General features: G+C 40.4%; 1 protein-coding gene across 1 annotated transcript in view; it reads left to right on the plus strand. All coding sequences in view use genetic code 11, as the record gives it.

Moving 5' to 3' along the window:
* Nucleotides 1-3,064: 3,064 nt before the first annotated feature.
* EGR_05262 (Ankyrin repeat domain-containing protein) overlaps nucleotides 3,065-21,362 on the plus strand; it is a gene marked incomplete at both ends in the record, with an annotated part of 39,081 nt that continues 20,783 nt past the window's right edge. The window contains 10 exons of the mRNA XM_024494511.1: nucleotides 3,065-3,194; nucleotides 4,664-4,702; nucleotides 5,160-5,257; nucleotides 5,305-5,440; nucleotides 10,320-10,374; nucleotides 10,462-10,594; nucleotides 11,354-11,602; nucleotides 12,548-12,761; nucleotides 19,580-19,654; nucleotides 20,314-20,460. Of these exons, the coding sequence (XP_024351132.1) occupies nucleotides 3,065-3,194; nucleotides 4,664-4,702; nucleotides 5,160-5,257; nucleotides 5,305-5,440; nucleotides 10,320-10,374; nucleotides 10,462-10,594; nucleotides 11,354-11,602; nucleotides 12,548-12,761; nucleotides 19,580-19,654; nucleotides 20,314-20,460 (1,276 nt within the window). The remainder of the gene's footprint in view (nucleotides 3,195-4,663; nucleotides 4,703-5,159; nucleotides 5,258-5,304; nucleotides 5,441-10,319; nucleotides 10,375-10,461; nucleotides 10,595-11,353; nucleotides 11,603-12,547; nucleotides 12,762-19,579; nucleotides 19,655-20,313; nucleotides 20,461-21,362) is intronic.

Consider the following 21,362-nt stretch of genomic DNA (forward strand, 5'->3'; position numbering starts at 1 on the left):
TTATTTGATTAGCCTCCACGTCTTTGCCCCCTTTTTAACGTCTCCACTTTCTTCTCAGGAAGGGGAACGTGTATAAGAACACTTAAGACTGAGTTTGGTAGAAATAGGACCGATCGTAAGGGGAGTTTCGGGTCCCTAACATGGTGAAGTTACTCGTCCAAAAATGTTACAGGGAAATTTAAATACCAGTTGAAGTAAACAAACACGTTCCATCTTGTAAATGCCAAAGATGGAATGCGAGGTTTCATACACTTCAGCCTACTTGCTTCGGTGTAAAATTGAGCCAAATAAAGGAAATGACATTGCAAGTGAGGAATTAGTCATTTGACATGATAAATGAGATCCGCTAGAAGGGAACTGCCGCCTAGATGTAGTCTGTTTAAAATGGCCAAAGAATGCGATTTGCTCCATACTTAAGGGGAAAAGCCTGCAAAATGCAATTCTTGGGGTTGGAATAGCTCCATTTTCCCCTCGACTGTAGATAGGTGCTTATATAAGGTAGAGTGAGCATTAAAGTGTCCCTCACTCGTGCCCTTTCGTTTAAGTAAGGTTGTGGTGACAAATGATCGACGCAGCCTTTGAAATTTGGACTTCCAACGTGCTGGGTTCAATTATCGGCGACTCTCATTCAATGCCAAACGAATCTAAGTGACCCCGGATGAGGGACATGGAAGCTGGGAGCCTCTGAGCGCATACTTGGGTCGAATAGCTGTGAGGGCAAGTGCTCCCAACACCTTTTAGTCATCAAATATCTTCAAATTTTCAAAGTTACGTTTCCCCCTTTTAAGCAATAGTTTTGACGATAAAATCAGGCTTTGAGGCACTTGACATCTCACGTTGCCTTTCAATTGTTTCTTGAGGAAAAATTATGCTTTTCTGAGGCATCAGGGTTTTCTCGATGTTCCTGTGCTTACACAAATTTGCAATAGGCAGGATAGTTCCTTTTTCTTATAAGCGATTTGACGTCTCGTTGAAATGACATTTAGTCAAAGAAATAAGTCGTCGATTGGACCCCTAATTTTGAAAGCAATATAACGACACCTTCAACAACAATGGATGCGAGTCAAAGTTGTGGCGGATTTTTTTGAAAAAGAGCGTGACACTTCAGCAAATACAGATCATCAGTATAAAATGAACAAAAAAATTTTCTCAAGAGTGGTTTTATACAGACATCACATAATGATGCTTAGTTGGTTAGATTTGGTTAAACTCGTAACACTATGAATGAAATGCAGCGTCCAGAGGCTCTCACACGGGCCGTGAATGCCATACCATCGAGCGAAAGCAAAAAGGCGAAGCCTTCAGTCCCCTCCGCGAAACCAAGTTGGGAGGTTAAACAATCAAAGTATTGCGTAGCCCGCAACTCTCCTTTTGCGCGTCATACCCGGTGCCCACCCCCTCCCCGGTCGGCTCCCCACGTCTGTCACCTCAGCGTAGTCGGTGCTGCAAGGAAACGCACCCATGAGCCAATCACGCCAGTCACCGAATTTGCATTTAACTGAAAAGATATCTGACGTCAACGTTACTGATCCCTCTGGCAATTCTACTGTATCTGGAATTTCGCCCTGGTGCGGACAATGCATTAGGGGAGGTAGTAAGAATACTCGCCTAAAAGCAGAGTCAGTGGGAATCGGGTTTCGCGCCCATTCCTTCTTGACATTTTGTTCTCACTTTAGTGCTGCCCAGCCATATCCACACATCTGGGTTATATCCAGAGGTGGATGAAGAGGGATGGCGTGACTACTTCATTGACATCTGAATTCAGGTACCATGGGCAGCTCCATGACAGACTTTTCCAGATGGTTCACGACTACAGGTGGTGTCGCCGTAGGTAACGGCATTTTCAAACCTTCTGCTAGGAAGTCGTCACATATTCTCCCGTCCACGGCATATGACCTTCTTCCGTAATATTAAAGTTTAGACAGCAGCCATGGAAATAAAGGTAGCTTTCCTCTCCCACTAATGCAGTATCCCGAGTTTTCAATAAGGTCTGGAGTGGAGACAATAGCGTGGCTTAGAGACCACTGCGCCAAGCGAAAGTACAATTGCTGAGTCTTAAATCCCCCTCCATTGAGTAATCAAAACTGAAAAATAAACAAAGTATTCAAAACAATGCAAAGTATTTTAACATCTACCAGTTCAAACTTGGTAACTTCTGCAAAATTTACTCCATTTCCATGTGTTTGAAAGCGTATCCGCCTTTTCATTACCCACTTTCATTCGACCTATTGTTTGTCAAATCGAATTGCATGAGTCACCTTTGTGACCCACAAATATTGACCTCGACTTAGTTAATCAATGTAAATCTCTCCAATTAATCGATAAAAGCCATTAAGTTAAATTTTGCCACAGAAGTAGGTGCAGAATGCAACTCACAGGTCGCTTTTCTTCCTACAACAAATATCCCTCGGAGTTCATCATGAGTTCGCACAAAAATTTCAAATTATCTCCCACAACTTAAGGTTCCGCCTGTGTTAACCCATCTGTGAGTTATACTACTTACTATACTTATTTCTAGTCATTTGGACTTAATTTTTAATTAAAAAAAAAGAAGCTTTTGTAATATGTGAACAATTGTCGTTTACATTCCGAATGTTCCATGAATAGTTTCACTCCTTCAGTCATCACTGGGTGTTTACACGGTGTAATGCCCAAACACGACTGTCATAAGTATCGTAAATTTGGCCGGTGGTGGGCTATGAACTTTGGACCTGAATTCGATAACTTTCAGAGACCGTGTGTTCGCACCAGTTATTTTAGAAAGCTAGCGACTAGGCGCCAACGGTTTTGCCACAGTTGCTAGGCGTGTCTATTAAAAATTACATAATTCAACGCCTCTGGCAAGTGAGTCATTGACTCACCAAATGGGCGTTACCGTTATCTTCCGCCTTGCTAAAAATGGCTCATGACAGCTCAGTTTGTAGGCCAAATTGGGATACTACAGCCATGAGAACATACTCTACCTTTCTACAAGCGGGACACATCCTCACAGTGCGGTGGCGCAGTACTTTTCTTTAGCATAAAACAGGGGGGAAGAAAAAGAGGGCGCTAACCGCTGCCCAAAATGAAAAGCCCGATTTTGGCAAAGGCGTTGCGCGTGTGCACGCGGTCGCCAGAGCCGTGCGCACGCGACTGCCAAACAGCCGATCGATATGCATCAACCGCACTGGCCAATGGGAAGTGCATGGACGTACGTGCGTGCATGCGTGGGTGCACTGCTGTACTCTCAATGTGCGTTGTTACAGCGCAAATGCTCGCCATCTGTTCTTGTACCTGGAATAATCGCCTAATACGGGCGAGCCCGAACATTTCATCCCTATGGTTGATTGGGATAGGTAGATGATTGTTCACCTCATGGGTTATGACTAATGGAAAGGCGATTTTGGTAAAGGCATACATGTGGCTTTTCGATCATCCTGTGTGTTTGCTTTTCCAGCTAAAGTGAAATTTTCACTTAAACAGAGCCTAATGAATGGTAACTGGGCTTCCAGAAAACTAGTCTGATTTGGTGGTTAGTTTTGTAAAAAAGTGCCATTAGGATACTAGGAACTTCCATCTTGGTTGCAATCTTGGTCAGTCCTTCTAAAAGTATCGAATTTATGAGCTCGCAAGATAGCCTTTTTAGGGCTGACTAATGAAGTGAATTCTCTTTAAGACTTGTCGATCATTGCTACTTATGAGGTAAAGTAGGATATACGCCAGGACGGGATAAACTAAGTGGGTGTCATTTTTAGGGGAAAAAGTAGGAAATTCTCCTTTGCTCTAATATTTATCGTGGATGCTAAATCCAACGGCAAGCATCAAATGGCATAGCAGTAGGCATTATTCTCACTTTCCAAATTGCCTAAAATGAGCCACTGAAATTTCCGAATAGAGACGTTGTGGCAGAGCAAATAGGTGAATTTACCATAATAACAGTTTTCCGCTAAAGTTAAAATTTGGTAAAAGAAATCATCCACAGCAATCTGAGAGCAGCGAAGCAACATAAGGCAAATCAAGCAAATCAACCACCACAATCATGGGTTTAAAAACAATCTAAGATCATTATGGAAATGAACTCAAAAACACCTTAAACATTGCAATACGATAGTGGTTTATCCCTCGCTATTGGTGAGGCGCCACTTTTGTACTTTGAATTAGCCCTCTTGTATCTCGCTGGGGTGGGCTGGCCTTTTGGGCCATGAAAATAGCCCAGACACCTTCTCTGCGCTAAATATATGTATTCTGCCCGAGTACTTTGTCTTCTTTTGTCTTCAGGGAGTGCCGGTACGCTACGGCATAGTTGGTTATGGCTCCAAGTGGATATTGTGTTCACATTGAGAAGAAAATCGTCAGTTCTGCCATGTGGTCTTTAGGGAGTGCTAATCAAAGATTTTTGTAAGTGCACAAGTTTATACGGCTCCTATGTTACTCCACTTATTACGACTTCTAAACTTCAAGAACTGCAATCAGTATGCACTCGGAAGCATCATTTTGAGGTTCTAAATCAGCATATTTATACACTTCTCTAAAAATTGCGATTTTAAAAGTCCAGCAAAATAATAAGTGCAGTTTCTAAATTTTACGACAAATATTCATTTCTCAAAACAGTGTGGGACTCTTTTGTTTAGATATATCACTTGTTTTCAACACATAAGGTAGCTTTTGCCACACAATTGATTAGGGGGGCGAGTATATAGCGGTGCTGCTCATACTTTATTAGGTATTTTCCAGAACTCGTAAGATTTTAGATGATTTTGACGTACTCAAAGTGTTCATTAAAATGCGCTTACAGTGAGACGTGTCTGGTGCCACCATATGCTCTAGATACAATCGAACTTTCATTTATAATCCTGGCTTATTTCGCCGTAAAATTCCGTACTCTATTTGTTATGCAAGTCGTTTTCTCAGTCATTTTCACTGACAAGTTACATTTTTACATGACGTTTCTTACATTTGGGACGACAACTTTGTACCAATAACCTTTCACTTTCCTACAATTGTTTTTATTCAGAATGTTCTGGTAAAAGGTTATGTACTTTTCCTTGATGCTTATTATTGTTGTTGTTATAACACGCTGATTATACATGAATAGAACTTGGTCACTCATGATTACCTTACCCCGAATTGACCCTGTATGGTTGTTCCTGTAAGATCTTCCAGTGTTTTTTAGACATAAGTCATGTTGGAAAAGGAAATCGCTGATACATATCCTCTACACTACCAAGTTTGGAGGAACGACTACTTGAACCTTGAGGAGTTGTTGCTTCAGAAGAAGGTAGAAACGCATTGCTCTTAGATTTATTTTCATTTTCGCCTGTGCAGTATGACATAGAGGCACTGGACCCACATGGTCGTACTCCACTGATGCTTAGCGTCACTCTGGACCATCTTGAGTCGACCAGAGTGCTATTGCGTCACAATGCGAATGCCTGCTTCAAGCGAAAGGACTACTGGTCGGGTAAGTCATTCCGCCTTTTCTTCGTCTTTTTTCCTACTTAATTTGAGTATTTTATGTCAGCTTAGTCATCTGTAAACAGTGTATTCGAATCGCTACGTACGCGCTAGTACACAGTCACATGTTATTCTGTAAATAATTCATTAAGTGTTCTTCGCAAGTAGCACACATGAATGAGGAACTTACCCGGAGGTACATTTATTTACATGGAGTAAATGTTACGCTTGTTGGAGCTCACTTATGTGTGTGCTTTTTTGGTAAATGGTGCCCTTATTTCTATAGGTATTTTGGTGTTCTGTGTTGCTATGATTTCAGGCATTGAAACATCCTTAGGATGGTTGTGCCTATTTGCATTATGCATCGCCCAAATTATACCAAGTTGTTGACCGTCATTGGGTTAGATCGTCATTATTTTAGAAAACAAAGTCTTTATGGGGAAACTAGGTGTTGTTGGTACGAATTTAGACCAATTTTCACCTTCCTTACTAGAAATTAAAATCTACCATCAATTGATTCGATAATTTATCCACAACATATGCTCATCTAATCAAAAGGAAAAATTTTCGTTTAAAAATGCAACTTGATGCAATGTGCACATTCGATTCCTTGGAAGCAAGATACCTTCAGTTTAGACTTGATCTTTTAGCATGCATTTTCGTTGAAACACTGTTTTAGTTTAGAGGCAAATATTTGTATGGCGTGCTCTTAAGGAAAGTGGGTTCTTTTTCAGGCTCTTGCGATGAAACGGAGGTGAAAACGATGACCTGAGTAGCTGCAAACACGTTAAAATAAGGAAAGCTGCATTAAATGAAGGCAAGATATAGATAAAAATAAAGCATTTGTACACTACAGTTTTACATTGTTGAGTAGTGATGGAACAAAAACTCTGTGCTGCATATGGACTTCACAATTGTCACTGAATCTGATTCTCAGATGCATTTAATGGAGTTATGTATCGCCTCCTTGCCTGCCTAAGTAAAGACCTCTCTTCCAGACAGGACTTTACTCTTCGATTTACTAGATGAGGCCAAGTGATGGCTTATTTTAGTTTACTCAGCTCCCAAAACCGCATCTGGTTTGACCCTATATGTTCACATCTTAGGTTATCCAAACGTAGACTGCCTTGCTTTGCAAAACACCAACAACGAAATAACTCATGGCTTCATTGGTCACTGCTGTGCAATTTAAGCCATATCAATGGAACTTTTAGATATTTTGAATCGTCACTTTCAGTGTGATAAGCTTTTAATTACAAAGAAAAGAGTGCTCAATCCTAAAAACACAATGTGAAATGAATTTTTATTTACTACGAGGGATGTTCAAAATATTTCAGTACCTTTGAAAACTTATTTTCCATGCTTACATTTTTTTGCTTAGTTAATTTCATGTAAAATTGTTTTTTTTAAAATGCCGTGTTGACTTTTTGTGCCACAAACTAAAACATCCTTGAGTGAAAATATCTTTTGGATGGTTTAGAAAGTGAGAAAGTCCTATGCTATGCATCCAGCTGCTCTGAAGACCTACTTTGTTGGACCTTGTGTTACTGTGATTCAGGAAATGGGTAAACCTAGTTCCCTGTTTCCCTCCTCTTTCTAGCGATTTGATTTACGGTAGGCAGCATTCACCATATCAGTGGAGCTAATTTTTTAGTCTTCGGCCCATCCATTAGGGATTGATGACTGAGGGAAGGATCCATATTTCCACGCCAATCAAATATGCTGTCCAAATGGAATTTTTGCTTCCTGCACACCCTTAACGCAAAAAAGACTGATAGATTGCTACTTTCCCTTACTGGACATCCCTCACGCCAAACTGGAAGAGCAGTTGCCTTCTCTGCGACATAATACATGCATGTGCAACAAAAAACTTATTCATCGCCCTTCAAACTATTTAAGGAGCGCAGAACCTGCTAAAAATGTACCAGCATGCGTGTCTTACCATTGTTTGCTAAAGTTTCTGAAATTTTGTGGTCTTGGTTCCCAAAAAGTTCCCACTTGAATAATGTTATCAATTTCTAAAAATGAGGTTGCAATGTTAAAAACAGGCTTTTAGCTGACCGGGAGCATTTTTGTGTTCTGTCCTCGTGCGGAAGTAAATCATACGGGGTGTAAATTTGGCTGTCCAAATTTCAATTTATTTTGCGCCCCATTAACTCAGTGCTTGCTCTGTGCTTAAAGTATATGACCTTTTTTTGCAAAATCGTATAAATTCGCTGTAAATTGGCTTACATGGCTGAAATAAGTGACCTGCTTCGTGGAGGTATAACTCAGAGTGACTGCGAATAGTCATATTCTTAAGCGTTGTGATTTCTATGGATGGTTCAAAGATTCAAATAGAAGTTGGTGGCATTGAATGGTGATGGCATTTTTGATGACTTGATGATTTTTTGTCTTAGGTACTAAATTTTCTACAAATATCGACTTAACAAATGTTGATATTGTGTAATTTTATCATTACAGTCAACTTTAGTAAATACAATTGTCAATGCCATTCTGGGATTGCTGTTCTCTCTCCTTTACTGCCTTATTGTTAATGAAATGCAGTAGGTTTTCAATTTGACTTACCTCGAATAGGTGTTGTAAATTCGAGTTCAAAGACTTTGTGCCTCATTTGAGGTCACACAATTGAATGGATTATCTGACTCACCAGCACAATGCGGATTTTGACATAGGTTGCTGCGACAACGTATAGCCTGTAGAGGTATGTCAAGTAGATGTGATTGTTTATTTGCAACCACCAGGGCATGTGGGTGTCGGTTTATCATCGGTACGATAATCCCCATTGTAACCTTTGCTATCTTGTTCTTCAGTCGATCCAATCATCAAATGTTAGTTAAACATGGTGTACGAGATTTGAGCTTGAGGGGTTTGCAAGCCCAGTTAAGGCCGGTTTATAATGTTGGAGGAACTAGTTTCTTGTAGTTTTTTATAACCTTTGGGGAAGGTGCGGTGGTAGAATATGTGGCACTCACAAATTGCTTCAATGATGGGTATTGCTGCATCACGCTGAGAAGGTACTGATTAAGACGATCTTCATAGATTGACATTTTACAAAAGCCTCTCAGTAATGTTCAATGTAGGTGAAGCACTAAGGCATGACAAACACCATCGCTTTTCCTTCACTTCTTTCAGGTACCGTATGAAGGTGTGGAGCCTTTCAGTTGTTTCCTTTCGGCCTGATTTGTGAGACAAAATGACATTTGTGCTTTTGTCATGGTCATGGTGACCATCTAGGAGCTCCAGCGATTTAGCTATGAAACACCTACTCCTATCTTTTGATCACTCAGGTTAGGATCTCGATCGTGTCCGTGCTCACACATAAAACAGCATCTCATAACAAACTCTTTCTGTAGTTATTTGTTAGTTTTAAAACAAGCATATCCACCTGGTTATCTTGTATTTAACCACATGGCTTTTCCACTCTCCAATTATCTATTCGCTAACAACGCTCTTACTTCAAGCTTTAATAACTTAGGCCATCTGTAGGCTTAAATGGGACGGTGTATTACTGTGAGTGGCCACAATTGTGGTAATTGGACAGATCTATTTAAACCAATTAACACCATCATTCTGCTACAATTTTTTTAACAGTACAAGTTTCTAAAGGGAAGGTCTAAACTAATGTCCTTTTGTCCGATTTACCAAACACCTCACCAATACATAAAGCCACTACTCGTAAGTGATAGGATACAGTGCTCGTACGCTATCAAAAGTGGATCTGCTGTTTTCAATTTCCTATTTCGGCGGAGTTGGAACACACTAGTAGACATCAGCTCTCCAGTGTTGTGATGTAATATGGTTTATAACTCATGTCCTCCCGAGAGACTGAAGTCAGGGGAGGCGACACTTTGCATACCGTAAATATCCTTCAGTTCATTTCTAACAATTTTCTGCTCTTTTTCCATTCACACCGCCCAGACCTCAAAAGTTGAACTGAGACTGATTCAAGCGTGAAAAATGACACGATCCTGGCTTTCTTGGATGGATCCTAAATATTCAAGCACTGAAATTCCAGTTTTGTAAGCTGCAAAACCTGTGTGGAAATACTGTTGTTCATGGAGGTGCGTCAGCTTGACGCTATTTCGTGGCAAACCTCTTGATCAACTTGAAGAAATCAGTTAGAAGTGAAGCCAATTTAAACTGCATTTGAGAAATGCGGAAAAAATAGTAAATTTAATCTTCAGCCTTCGAGATTACTGCAAATCAAGTGACCAACGACCTAATGCTAAGCGCATCTAGATATATAGAAACGTGATTAGACTATTTTACTTTTTCAAGCACTGCCAATTAGTGCAATTCTTCTGCCACAAAGTCTTTGAAAGGAGAGGAACATGGATTTACAAAAATCTGGAATTTAAGGGGAACTTACACTAGCTCAACCTACATCAAGTAGGAGATAATAATAAAACTCGCTTAAATTGGACTCAGTTCATTAAACGCTATACGTTCCATGGATAGTTTGACCTGGCGGAAATAGTGATGGGATCTTGAACTACGGGCCTTCAACGTCTTGAATATGGGGTATTTGTCGTAAAGTAGATTAATAAAATGCCCCACGTTAATTATTTCCAATTAACCAGATATGAAATTTGACGTTACTCCAGGAGAGAGCGGTCATTGACTTTTATTTACTCATTGTGTACATGGTTTGGTTAAATATTTTGGTTTAACCACAAGGTTTAATTAAACGCAACTTATTCTTAGAAAGTTTAATGCTTTCCAACTCACATCCGTCGTACCTTGCGGTTACATAATTTCCTCCATACTATCTTGAGAATAATTGGGGCGGACGCTCTCCACCAGGCATTTTGAAGTTGTGAATAACTCAGGCGACGTTAAATTTTTTTATTGAAGAAGTTATAATAATTTTTATTTTTACAAAGAGGAAGAGTTGTCAAGATTCATTCGAGTTGTCATAAACGGCCGTGCGTGGCTAAGGTAGATGAAGTGGATAATCGAATCAGCCGTTCCGTGGATTTTACAAACCAAAATTAGGCCAAATTTCATTTTGGTTTAAACAAAAAGCGTAGTGGGTGCGGCCAAACGGTGGGTAAATCTACGTGGTGGATTTCTCTGGGAAAGAAAGTCGGACACAAATTACAAACACGAAGCCCCAACTGGACACCCAGAGCCAAACCTACCCCGTTTAACCAGCAAAGTGCGCTCGAACCATTCACCATACTTATAAAATTGGACACTTACGTGACCTCCAAGTGACTTGACAAATCAACTCTGTTTTGAGGTGAATTTCTGCTCTTTTCAGTATAGTTCGATTAGGCGTTAAGGAAAAGTGGTTCCCTCGGAGATCGCAAGACTTCTTATCAATACGATTACTTGTGTCGAGACAGTGGAATTCAGGTATAAACTGAGTTTGCAGAGGTCGTTAGAAGCAGATCCCTTTAGAATGTCCTAGTTGTGAATTGCATTACCGAGTGGATTCCAACAAGAAAATCTGTCCTTGAATTCAGCATGGAAATAGTCATGTTACAAAATTTCTACGACCCACTTTCTGCACAATGATGTGGACACTATGCGTATAAGTATTCTTCTTTAAGGTAAAGCTCTAAACATGCTAATCAGACCCCAACGCATAACTGAAGCCCCATCCACAATGTAACCCTGTGTGGAGGCTATCACTTCTGTAAGGTCAAATAAGTAAACTCTGTGAGGCAGTCAAACAAATTCATGCAAACTTATCAGTTGAAAAGAGTAATCAACTACCGAAAGTCTCTTAAAATACTTTGTTCTTTAATGCTTAGAATCTCTCGTACTTTCGTAACGAAATACAAGCTTGAGAATCCTGCGTTTACGAACGTTATGTTCCTAAAAGGCAAAAAAATTCGTGGTCCTCTTCAGCTCTATTTTCATCTCACTTTCAGTTCCAAACAAACTGCTAATTTTGCATGTGATTTTTTAGTGCCAAGAAAAATTTGATAACCACTTGCACGCACTTGAGTTGTGTCTTGTGCTGGATCCTGGTCGTAAATTTTTTGGCCTCAAGCAAGCGAGCAATTGCGGCTTCAGTTCTACACTACACAATGCAAGCAGTCTTCTGAGGTGGGCGGGAAGTGATTCCTGCCTCAGAAATGTGATGTGGGTGGTGTACGGGTTGTTTCAGAGTGACCGACGATATGTTTGTTCGAATAATGATCGTCACAATGCAAAAGTACTTAAAGGCAGTGAATAAAAAAGTGTTCTCCAAGCCTTCGTGCATCACATGAAACATTGGTGACTGCTCTTTTTGGCATGTCAATCTCGAGCTGAGGTGGCAGCAGCGATATATAAGTCTTGATTGCTACTGAGCTTGCCTTAATTCGTACTTCCTCAATGTGCTGTGGCAACATTCATGGTTGATTTACCAGCAGAAGCAAATTTTGAGAACATTTGTGAATGCCACCTTCTAACATCGTATTCTGGTATCGCACTTTTCTCAAAGGTTCTAAAACAACTTCTTCGGGAAGCTGGCTCCTGCGGACAGGTCCAAGTCACGTTCATCACGCTTTACCAACACTATGGTATGCGAGTTCAAAATCGGATGATAGTAGAGTACACCATGTAGTACCGTTTCCATGATTGAACGGCACATGTCAATGCTCTAAAATTTATTTAAACAATCACATGCATTTGAAAAGTCCCCAGAAGTTACAAGTCATTATGGCAGGCCTTGCTGAAACCGCAAAAACCTTTTTATCGTTGTTTCGTTGACTTCGGAATTCAGTCAAACGAACTGAAATACTACTTTGTAATCAATTCGAATGTTTCGATTTGATTCACGCATGGACTTGGTTTATTTGAATGAGGACCTACTTAGGAAAAGGTCTTCGTTGAGTCGAAGTAGTTTATTCATCGCCTTTGTGGTACATGTGGCGTGTTTGAGCGAAAAAATCAAGTTGTTTCATCAGTTCTTTGGTTGAATGGATGAAGTTCTACTAAATGAATTAACGTAGTCTGGTCTGATCATCCCTGGGCATTCTAATGGATGACTCCCGGCGTCCTTGGGCAGTGCTAACTCCTTTCAACTCTATCTAGCTTAACAGATTGTTAGAAGAAGATTACTCCGCCGTCACAAATCCTGCGGGTTTGTTAGATCACTTGTGGGCATATTTTGCAGAGGCATGTACAACGGCTTCGACTTTCCCTTTTCTCGATTTCAGTCACTCAAGAGGCTATTAGCACGGGTGATCCGGAGTTGCTGAAGATAGTCCTCACCCACCGCGACTCGCACATGCTGCAGAACCAGGCAAAAATCATCACTGCGTTGTTGGAAAAGCTCAAGGCTACGCCCGACTTCTACGTGGAAATCAAATGGGAGTTTACCAGTTGGTGTGAGTCTAATCGCCCTTCTTTCATCCTTAATTCTTTTGTAAGCCATTTTTCTTCATTTAATGAGGCACTCAAGCACCTTTCTCAGTCTTTTCCACTTGTGATTCGTTGCCAGGAGTGGTGGAATTTATGGCCTGAGGAATAAGTAAGCACTTTTTCGAGGTGTTGACAGATTTCAATAAGTTTAACCCCTCTTCCTACTTCGTCCATCACTTTATTTTGGTTTGTTGCCAATGTAAAATTTGTAGAAGGATCTACCAATCTACCCACCTGCCCACCTGGGCCGCGTTGAGAAATTTTTCAGCCATTCGTTGTGATGTCCTCTTTACTACCGTAATTTACCCACAAATTCCTGTTATGATTAAATAAAGGAAATCAGACTTGAATCTATGGTGGTAAGTACAAAAAATATATTGGTGCACCTTAATCCGTTGTATCAAAAAGGCCACGATTTGCATTTCATATATTATCATGACGAACGACTGGTATGGTTAATAAATTGATTCGCTGGAATCGGGCGAAGTTAATGTCTCTTGGATTATGGAATTTTTCCAAATATTCCACGGACGCACTCTGGATTCATTCACTGGCACGCCCGCACCAATAAAATGTATTGTTCATCTATCTCTTGCGTCACATCCACGACCAAATCGTAGTTCTATTGTAAGGAAAATATGGAAGTTGCAACCTAAAATATTCACTTGGACTGATGTTGGAAATGGTTAAACAGTTAGAAGAAACTTGAGAATATTCAAAGTGGAATTTTGTCTCGCGGACATTCAAATATTTAGGCGAATCCTACACTGACCTATTCATTAATTTTGCCCTTCTCCCCAGCAGTGACCTAGGCGGTTGCATATGCTTATGTGTATGTACGCATGATTTTTCCTTTGAAGGAACCAAGCAAAGGTCCTATTGCAAGAACCCACAAAATTTTTACAGCTTTGGACAAGCAGCTAAGATAAATAGAGCATTGAAACGAGTCCTTTATCCCCCTCATTCTTTCTCAAATCCCACCTCAATTGATCCAGAAGTAGTTTGTTTTACTTTCTCCAATTTCTCTATCCCATTTGTTTAGCCCACATGCATTAAGTGGGGTTGTTAAGTTCACCTCATTGCTTTTTAATTGTGGTGATAGTCGGTGGGTATTGTCAGCAGCTGAATTTTCTTGTCAATATCTGATTATTGCAATTTTTGAAATGGTAATGGTGTGATCTTCACCATGTCGATGAGAATGGTGCTGGTCTATGAAATCCCTATACGCACATGTTGGAGTTGCAAATTTGGACTCATTTTGGTTTTGATGAAGACGGCTATCCACTGTGGAAGTGATCTTTCGTACACATCGGCGAGTCCGGTAATGAGATCCTCCTATTGCGTCTTAGCAATTTTGGTTAAGGCGGTTATGACCATATCTACACTAAATATCAAGTCGCCAAAGCCAGTCTAATAAACTTATCTTGATGAGTTTCTGCATAGAGCGCATTTTTTGCATGCAAATTACCACAACTTTGGTCAAATTGGCGCGAACTTCTCATTTGATTGAACTTGTGTTTATCTGCTAGCCCCACCTAGACTAAACACTCCATTGATGCTTTTAGCTGATCACACCGTTTTTGTTGTTTCATTTTAAGATGGAGTAATTCACGACTTCAAAAAGGGTTTCATCAAAGCCACCGCTCTAAAAGGCAGCAATTACACTTTAAAGTGGGTGTCCGTGTTATTAGTTAACACGTAATAATTTTTACCGTATGTTATGATGGCAACTTGCTTGCTCTTCAGAATTTTTATTTCCAACCGTAGAAACACGAGGCAGAGGAGTGTATTATTCGACTAATTTTATCTGGCAAGTCACCTTAAGAGATAGTAGGTTTCAGCGCGTATGTGCTCAGTGTGGAAGCAAAGTTCACTCATCTACAGTCACCATCTCTAAATGAATCTTCGAGGCAAGACCAGAGAGCTACGAATGTCTGGTTGAATCTGGATTCAGTTTAAAAAGACAGATAAAATGGATTAGTAATTGCTGGTTGCGAGAGTTGGGTCTATCTACGGTACCCTTATCTTTGACCGTCTCTTAGGTTTAGTAAGGTGTGCACCGAAGAAGCTGAGAGATGAGCGCAAACGCAAGCACCTGAGTCATTATTGCGAAGGGTCGTCACTAGTGGTAACACTTAGGTTCATCAATGGGAACCCGAAAATTAAAAAATAATCCTAGTGAAATATGAAAGCCTCTCCAGAACTATACAAAAAAGAAATCTGACATTCAACCTTAGGCAGGAGAATTGGTATTGATGGTCGTGTAGGATTTTCACGGGCCCATCATTCAATTCTATCAGGAATGCGGAATGGTTGTCACAACTGTAACAATAGAGTATCAGGGAGAATATCAACTTGAAATTCACTTTAAGGGGAGGATATCTATCCTCTAGGGTCAACTTGTCCTCTACCACAGCTCCCGCATTGGAAATTGATAAAAAATGCAATGGAAAGTTTGTGTTGCATTTAAATTATACTCTAGATATAGCGCCATCCGATTTCCGCCTTCTCAGAGCATTCAAAGAGCCTCTAAAAGGAGGCGAATTTCCACGTGATGGTGTTAGTATGAAAACGGCATCACGGTAGCGTTACAAGATCCGAATCAAATCACAATCCCACTGTTTTGATAAACAGTGGGATTTTCCCAAATACTTGTTGAAGACAAAAGGGGATATTTACTAGATTTTTTGCAATAAATTTCAAAAGAAGGAGGAAATTATGAAGCAGTCTTAGATGTAGCTCACCGCAATGACTTGTGATTCGCGTTGGGGAGTTGTACAGTGCATGCGACTTTTTAAGTGGCTGCCCTAAAGGACATTGTCAGGCGTCATTTTATCATCGTTTCTGTACGCCTTATTGCATTCTTTACTGTCATTAAGTGTTGGTCAGACCTTCTGGATCTAATTCCAGCTTGTCGGCTTTGTGAACTGAGTTAGATTCAGACTTCAATGGTGTAGAAGTTGGATTCTTGTACAACTTGTGTAGCATTTGGACTATGTCAGAATGCGGTGACCAAAGGTACCAGTCACAAATTGTTTAAAATACTTTGATTCCGGTTATGAACGATTGCGTAAGGATCCTAAAAGTCTACCTTTATTAAGTGCTGTGGCATTAAAGGTGATACGGCCTTTCTGGTCAAGCCTGAGTATTATCTACTCGCATCCGAAAATCTACTCTTGACTTCGATCTGAAAATATAGGGTTTAGTAAAATTTACTTTCCTTTGACTTATTGGATCAAACCGCAGCGTTTGAGTTATTCCTGATGATAGGTTTTAGTTTAATTGGAGGCAGTGAAGAGACTTAGGGGTGCTAGCAACTTAACATCATCGTGGAGGTCAAATCGTGTGTGGCGGAAAAGGCTTCAAATCCAAATTTCTCCCTCTTCAAAGCACTCTGGTAGGCATGAAGAATCTGATTCTTAAGCTCAATTGAAGGTTTGTATAGTATGGTGGAAAATTAAAATGAACTGTGAAAATCTTGACTAACTTGGCTTTTTATAAAACGGTATAAAAATGCGTGCCTCTAGATGGTCTAGAAATTACCTTTTTGTGAAAACTTCACCGTCTTTCCCTCCCCTTTTCTCCCGTGTTCCCTAGGCAAACATCACGATAGCAACAACGCCCTCTTTCAATCACGTTTACATTAAGTAGTAACCCAGTATACTCTTTCCTAATATTGTAGAAAAAGAGGAATAAACTTTTATTACGAACCATGAAGGCACGAGATTCCAAGGCATTCCCTAAAATGACCTTGTACTACTGCATGACTGCCTTTGCAAGACACACGGTTGTAAGGATGAAAAAAATTTGTTTTGAAGGCAGTGGAAGACGTCACAGATGCCTAACACACCCTTCTCACCGTTTAACCACATTTCATGTAAAATGTACTTCGCGACCGTGATCTTCTGCACAGAAATTAAGACATCCTGCTACGCCTTTTGCCTATCTCTACCAAAAAATGGGCTTCATTTGTTAAAAAAATGTAGAAAGGTAGGCTAGAAATACCAGCGAAATGCCAAGCATGAAGCATCGGATTATTATGTAGCTAGATTTTGTTGGTTTCAATTTTGTTCTTTTGGGATTGGTTCGCAAGAGTAAAATCCTGTTGTTCTCTAATTATAATTCTCCTCTTCAATACTCGAGGTAATCATTGCCTAGGGGCACGGAGGAATGTAAAGTCTCGAGCCTCGATTTCCTACAAATGTAGTTTAGCTCGTATCCCTCGATCAGGGACATACATCGATGTCGCCAACTTCTCAATCCAATGATGTGACAAGAGGAGCAAGTCTGGAAACACCTTAATGCTCAACGTACTGACGAAATAAGTAGCCAAGCGGCGTTCTATTTTTTTTTCATGCCACCAGTGTGAGTCTGCAAACCCTCACACAAAGCTACAATAACAAAGTGTATTGCTTTGTTGTTTTAAAAAACCAGACTTCATGCCTAATTCGGGATGCATTCATTGCTAATTTATGAGGGTTCTGTCATTTGATTCCTTGACCGTGTGATTTAAAAGCTCTTTCGGATTTCAGCATCATATGCATGCAATTTTTCATATGAATCCATTATGGGGCATATCCTGTCGTCGTTAACGGTGATCTCTGCGATTTTTACCCTATTTTGAACCATGATGGCATAAAATGTTGATTGTAATTGATGAAACGGAATGAGTTCAATTCGATCTCAAATTGTGGAAGGTAATATTGCTTCAAAGTTGTTGTGTGACCTTTTAAAAAGACACAGTTTCAACTTTCTTCTCTCAAATGGTTGAGAAAATTGAGTTTTGATGGGGAATCACGTTGAGACGGCTTTATATGCCATTGTTGTGACGTTAATTCGAGCGTAACTTGTCAAAAAACAACCGTCAGTGATGCTTAACGTGGATGATGGAGCAGTTTGTTTACAACTACATCGTCGAGGAAGGAAAGGCCGTAAAGGCTGCTAAGCAAATGGTTCTTACCCAGATACTTTGGTAGTTGGTTATCAAGGGACATTTTTTCTCATTCCCTTTATTTACGTTAAAACAACGCATAACATCTTGTTTACTGAATGATCGACTCTCCTGTGACTATTCCCAGGGGATCCACTCACTACGCAGCCACTTCATTCCCAGAAGACCGGGTATACCTTGCGTATTGGAGGACTGTAGACGAATTGTTTAACTAAGAAACGCAGTGCAACTCGAGGTTACGTGGGAATATTTTCTTCCTTAGTGACACCTAGAACCAGTGGATCAGTGAGACTAAGGTCCTTACCTTGTAAGATCTTGTCACAAAACTTGCCCATGAAGACTTCGAAACGATCTATGTGATAGGAAGGAGATAGCAAGTCATCATCATTTCCTATGTTCCTCTGATGACATCTCTCCAAGCTTTGGACGACAGTTGATTTTTCGTGGTACCGGCACCACTCAGTCGCATGTGGAATGGGATTGGTGAATCGAATTCAAAAGGCATACGGAGACGGAGGTGGATAGGGTCAGATTCTTCTTGCCCTCATTGGGAAAGGATGAGGCGATTACAGGCTGTAACGATGGTTACTTCAACTAATAAAATATGTAAAGAAACTCTCTGCAGTTGTTTAACTTCTGTTTGCGGTTGTTCTGTCATTGGCATTTAAGTCGTTTGACAGATCAGAGCTTCCGAAAGTGTTAGCCGTCCCCATTTGGACAATTTATTGACCCCTTTGACCTATCTCCATAAGAACGGATAAGATTTTGGAAGATGGTTTGGACGATACACCTTTAGTTTGGTCTTATAATTTGCACCTACATTAAGAATTTGGGTATTTCATAGCTAATAGTTGAGCATTTTTACAAGATTTGAATTTCTGATAGGTGGTTCCTGTGTCATCTTTTTTTTGAAAATACTGCACAAAGTATTGCAGGCTTTGGAATAGCAATCACACCTTGCCTCTTGGTCGCATTTTTACAATGCTTAATTTTTCGCATTGGATGAATTATAAAACCTCTGTTGCTATCCTGAAACGTTTCCTACACGCGCATTACATATTTTCGCCATCTGTGTTTGGTGCCAAAAGAAATTTATGCCAAAGTCCAACCCTACAGCCTATCTGGTTGGCCTAAAATCACCCCTTCGGTGTGCCTATGTTTACAAGAACTCTCCAGCTGCCTCGTGACAAATACTAACTGTTTGGATTCGTTTGAACACAGAATTTTCAAGAAAGGATGAGCTTTCTTATTGAGTGTTCGTTAAACAAGTAGTTGTTTCACCTTCCTATGAATACGCACAACTGCCGAAATGGTCATTTATTGGCAGAAGGATTCAGAAAATATGGCTTTCATTCGGAGCTCAAGAGAATGAACAAATCTGTAGATCTGTGAAGTTCAGGTGTTTTGGTGATTGTACCAAGGTTTGAGGATACATGGAGAAAGGAGTCCAGCACCTGTATGAAATGAAATACAAAATACCGATGAACACGAACTCTCAATAATTGGAGAAAATGCTTTTGTTTTTGCATCGTGTGTGTACCGTCTTTGTTTGCAAATTTAAAAGGAACTGCTCCAACCACTCCCCACATTAATGGAGTCAGCTTTTCGCGAACCGCAAGTTGTCAGAAATGAGATCAGTTTTCGTGCTGTCTGGAATTCTCTTGAACATGCAGTAGCATGGGTACACTCTTTGCATGGGTTCTGGGAAACCATAGGAATGTCTTCATGATATGGATCTGGTTACTGGATCAATCGCTTCTCTCTCCCATTCACAGTAACTTTCCCATTTTTCCTCTTCACGTTAACTAGATTATGCAATCATACTTTTCCCAGCTTCTAATCGAGTTTCCACGGTTAAAGATTCTTCCATGACAAATGTTACTCTCGCCAAGACGAATCTCCATGCAGGTACAAATCGTGGTGATTGTTAGCAGTAAAGGTCAATTTGAATCTCTGTCATTGTTACACAAATACTGGTGAATTGCATTACATGCAACGGCAGCGAAGCGGCTAATTTGGCGCCTTGATATTTCTTCCCTACTCAAGACTTCATTCTTCACTGATAATCGCCGTTCACGTAAAAAACAATCCTCGAAATTCTTACAGATATTGTGAGCTACATAGTTAATCCACATTAATATTCACTGTATGAATCACCAAATCTGCAAAATATATCTACAAAATTTTAAGTGGTTTAAAGTGTTTCATGAATTTTCATCCAAATAGCTAAAGTAGATTTGAGTTACAGCCTACTTCGAGTAGTCTTAATTCCTAATTGCCTAAATTTGTTAATAAAGAATACCTGTTATTCGCAGCAATGACTTGCGCTGCTAAATGATGTGATCGACAAACGAGAGTTTTCGTCCCTTTTTGGTAGGAGACGCTACTCTTGAAAGTATGAATAGTAGACGCATTTCAAATCAGTGATATTTGGAGGGAGTTAGCTGAATGCCTTTGTGGGCGTCAGAAGAGGAGACATCTCCTGTCACTAACCATGAGTTCTACATCCCTCTTTTCCACCTCCCCAGGACGATAGTAAATGACTATTTTTAATTCTTCCTTTCCAGTGCCTCTGGTCTCGCGAATGTGCCCAAGTGACATCTGCCGGGTGTGGAAGCAGGGCCCCAACGTGCGCATCGACGCCAGTCTCATTGGTTTCAATGGAACCTCCTCTTGGGTCCGTGGAAACATGTCCTACATCTTCCGCATCACCGGTACGTAATTGTGCCTGGCTCACTCTCCCAATTTATTGGTCAGGATTCGAACCACCAAGGGTTAAATTATTGCCTCAACTTTGTGCCAGGATTATGCTGGAGTCCACGCTTGAAAGTAGCCGTTGATGTATCACTTTACTACATTGCAAAAACACCTCAATCTCTTGTGTTTGCTGGTTTGATGGTCTTTGTATGGCATCTCGGAGAGCATGTAGCTGAAAATGATTGGCTTAGTTAAATGTGATGTTTGACTAAGTGTTGAGTCCCTTCGGGTGAATACAGATGTGCACGTCTTCTTGCCTAAATATAAAAATATACCAGAGATTTGTGTTTGAAATCCACTTGAGAATTCTTTTAATCTGTTGTGGGGTGTAAGCTTGTCTCTGATACGAAATGGATTTGGACTCGGGAGTCGGAGTCCGAAGCTGATTAGTCTGGATTGTTGTGTGTTGATTGGTTAAGACTGGAATTCCCTAGATGAGGACATCTCGAATTTCTGCTGTTTTAAAAGAAGTTGCTTATTTTGTTTTGTTTGTCTTAGTCATGTTGAATTCGGGTCCATGCTCCTATGGTGGCAGCTTAGATCCTCCCTCGGAACGCATTGCACTTAAGAATCACAGTACACATGCTGACAGATTGATGATGCGTTCCCATCACACTCTTTACTCCCACGATACTCAGAGCATTCCAAACCGCTTTTCTCTCCTACTTGATGTGTGTTTAGCATCTGTCTTCACTCCTGGGATGAAACTCTTGAGTCACACTGCAAGAACAGTAGATGTACTAAAGGGGGATAGTCACATAACATTGAGACACATTAAAGTACTTCTCTACTCCAACATTGTGTTGCGAAGTTTTGCGCTTAGTGGCAATTTGCGTAATCTGATTCTGAGTCCAACACT

Source organism: Echinococcus granulosus, assembly GCF_000524195.1.
Source record: "Echinococcus granulosus chromosome Unknown EG_S00037, whole genome shotgun sequence".
In the NCBI taxonomy this organism is placed as follows: Eukaryota; Metazoa; Platyhelminthes; class Cestoda; order Cyclophyllidea; family Taeniidae; genus Echinococcus; species Echinococcus granulosus.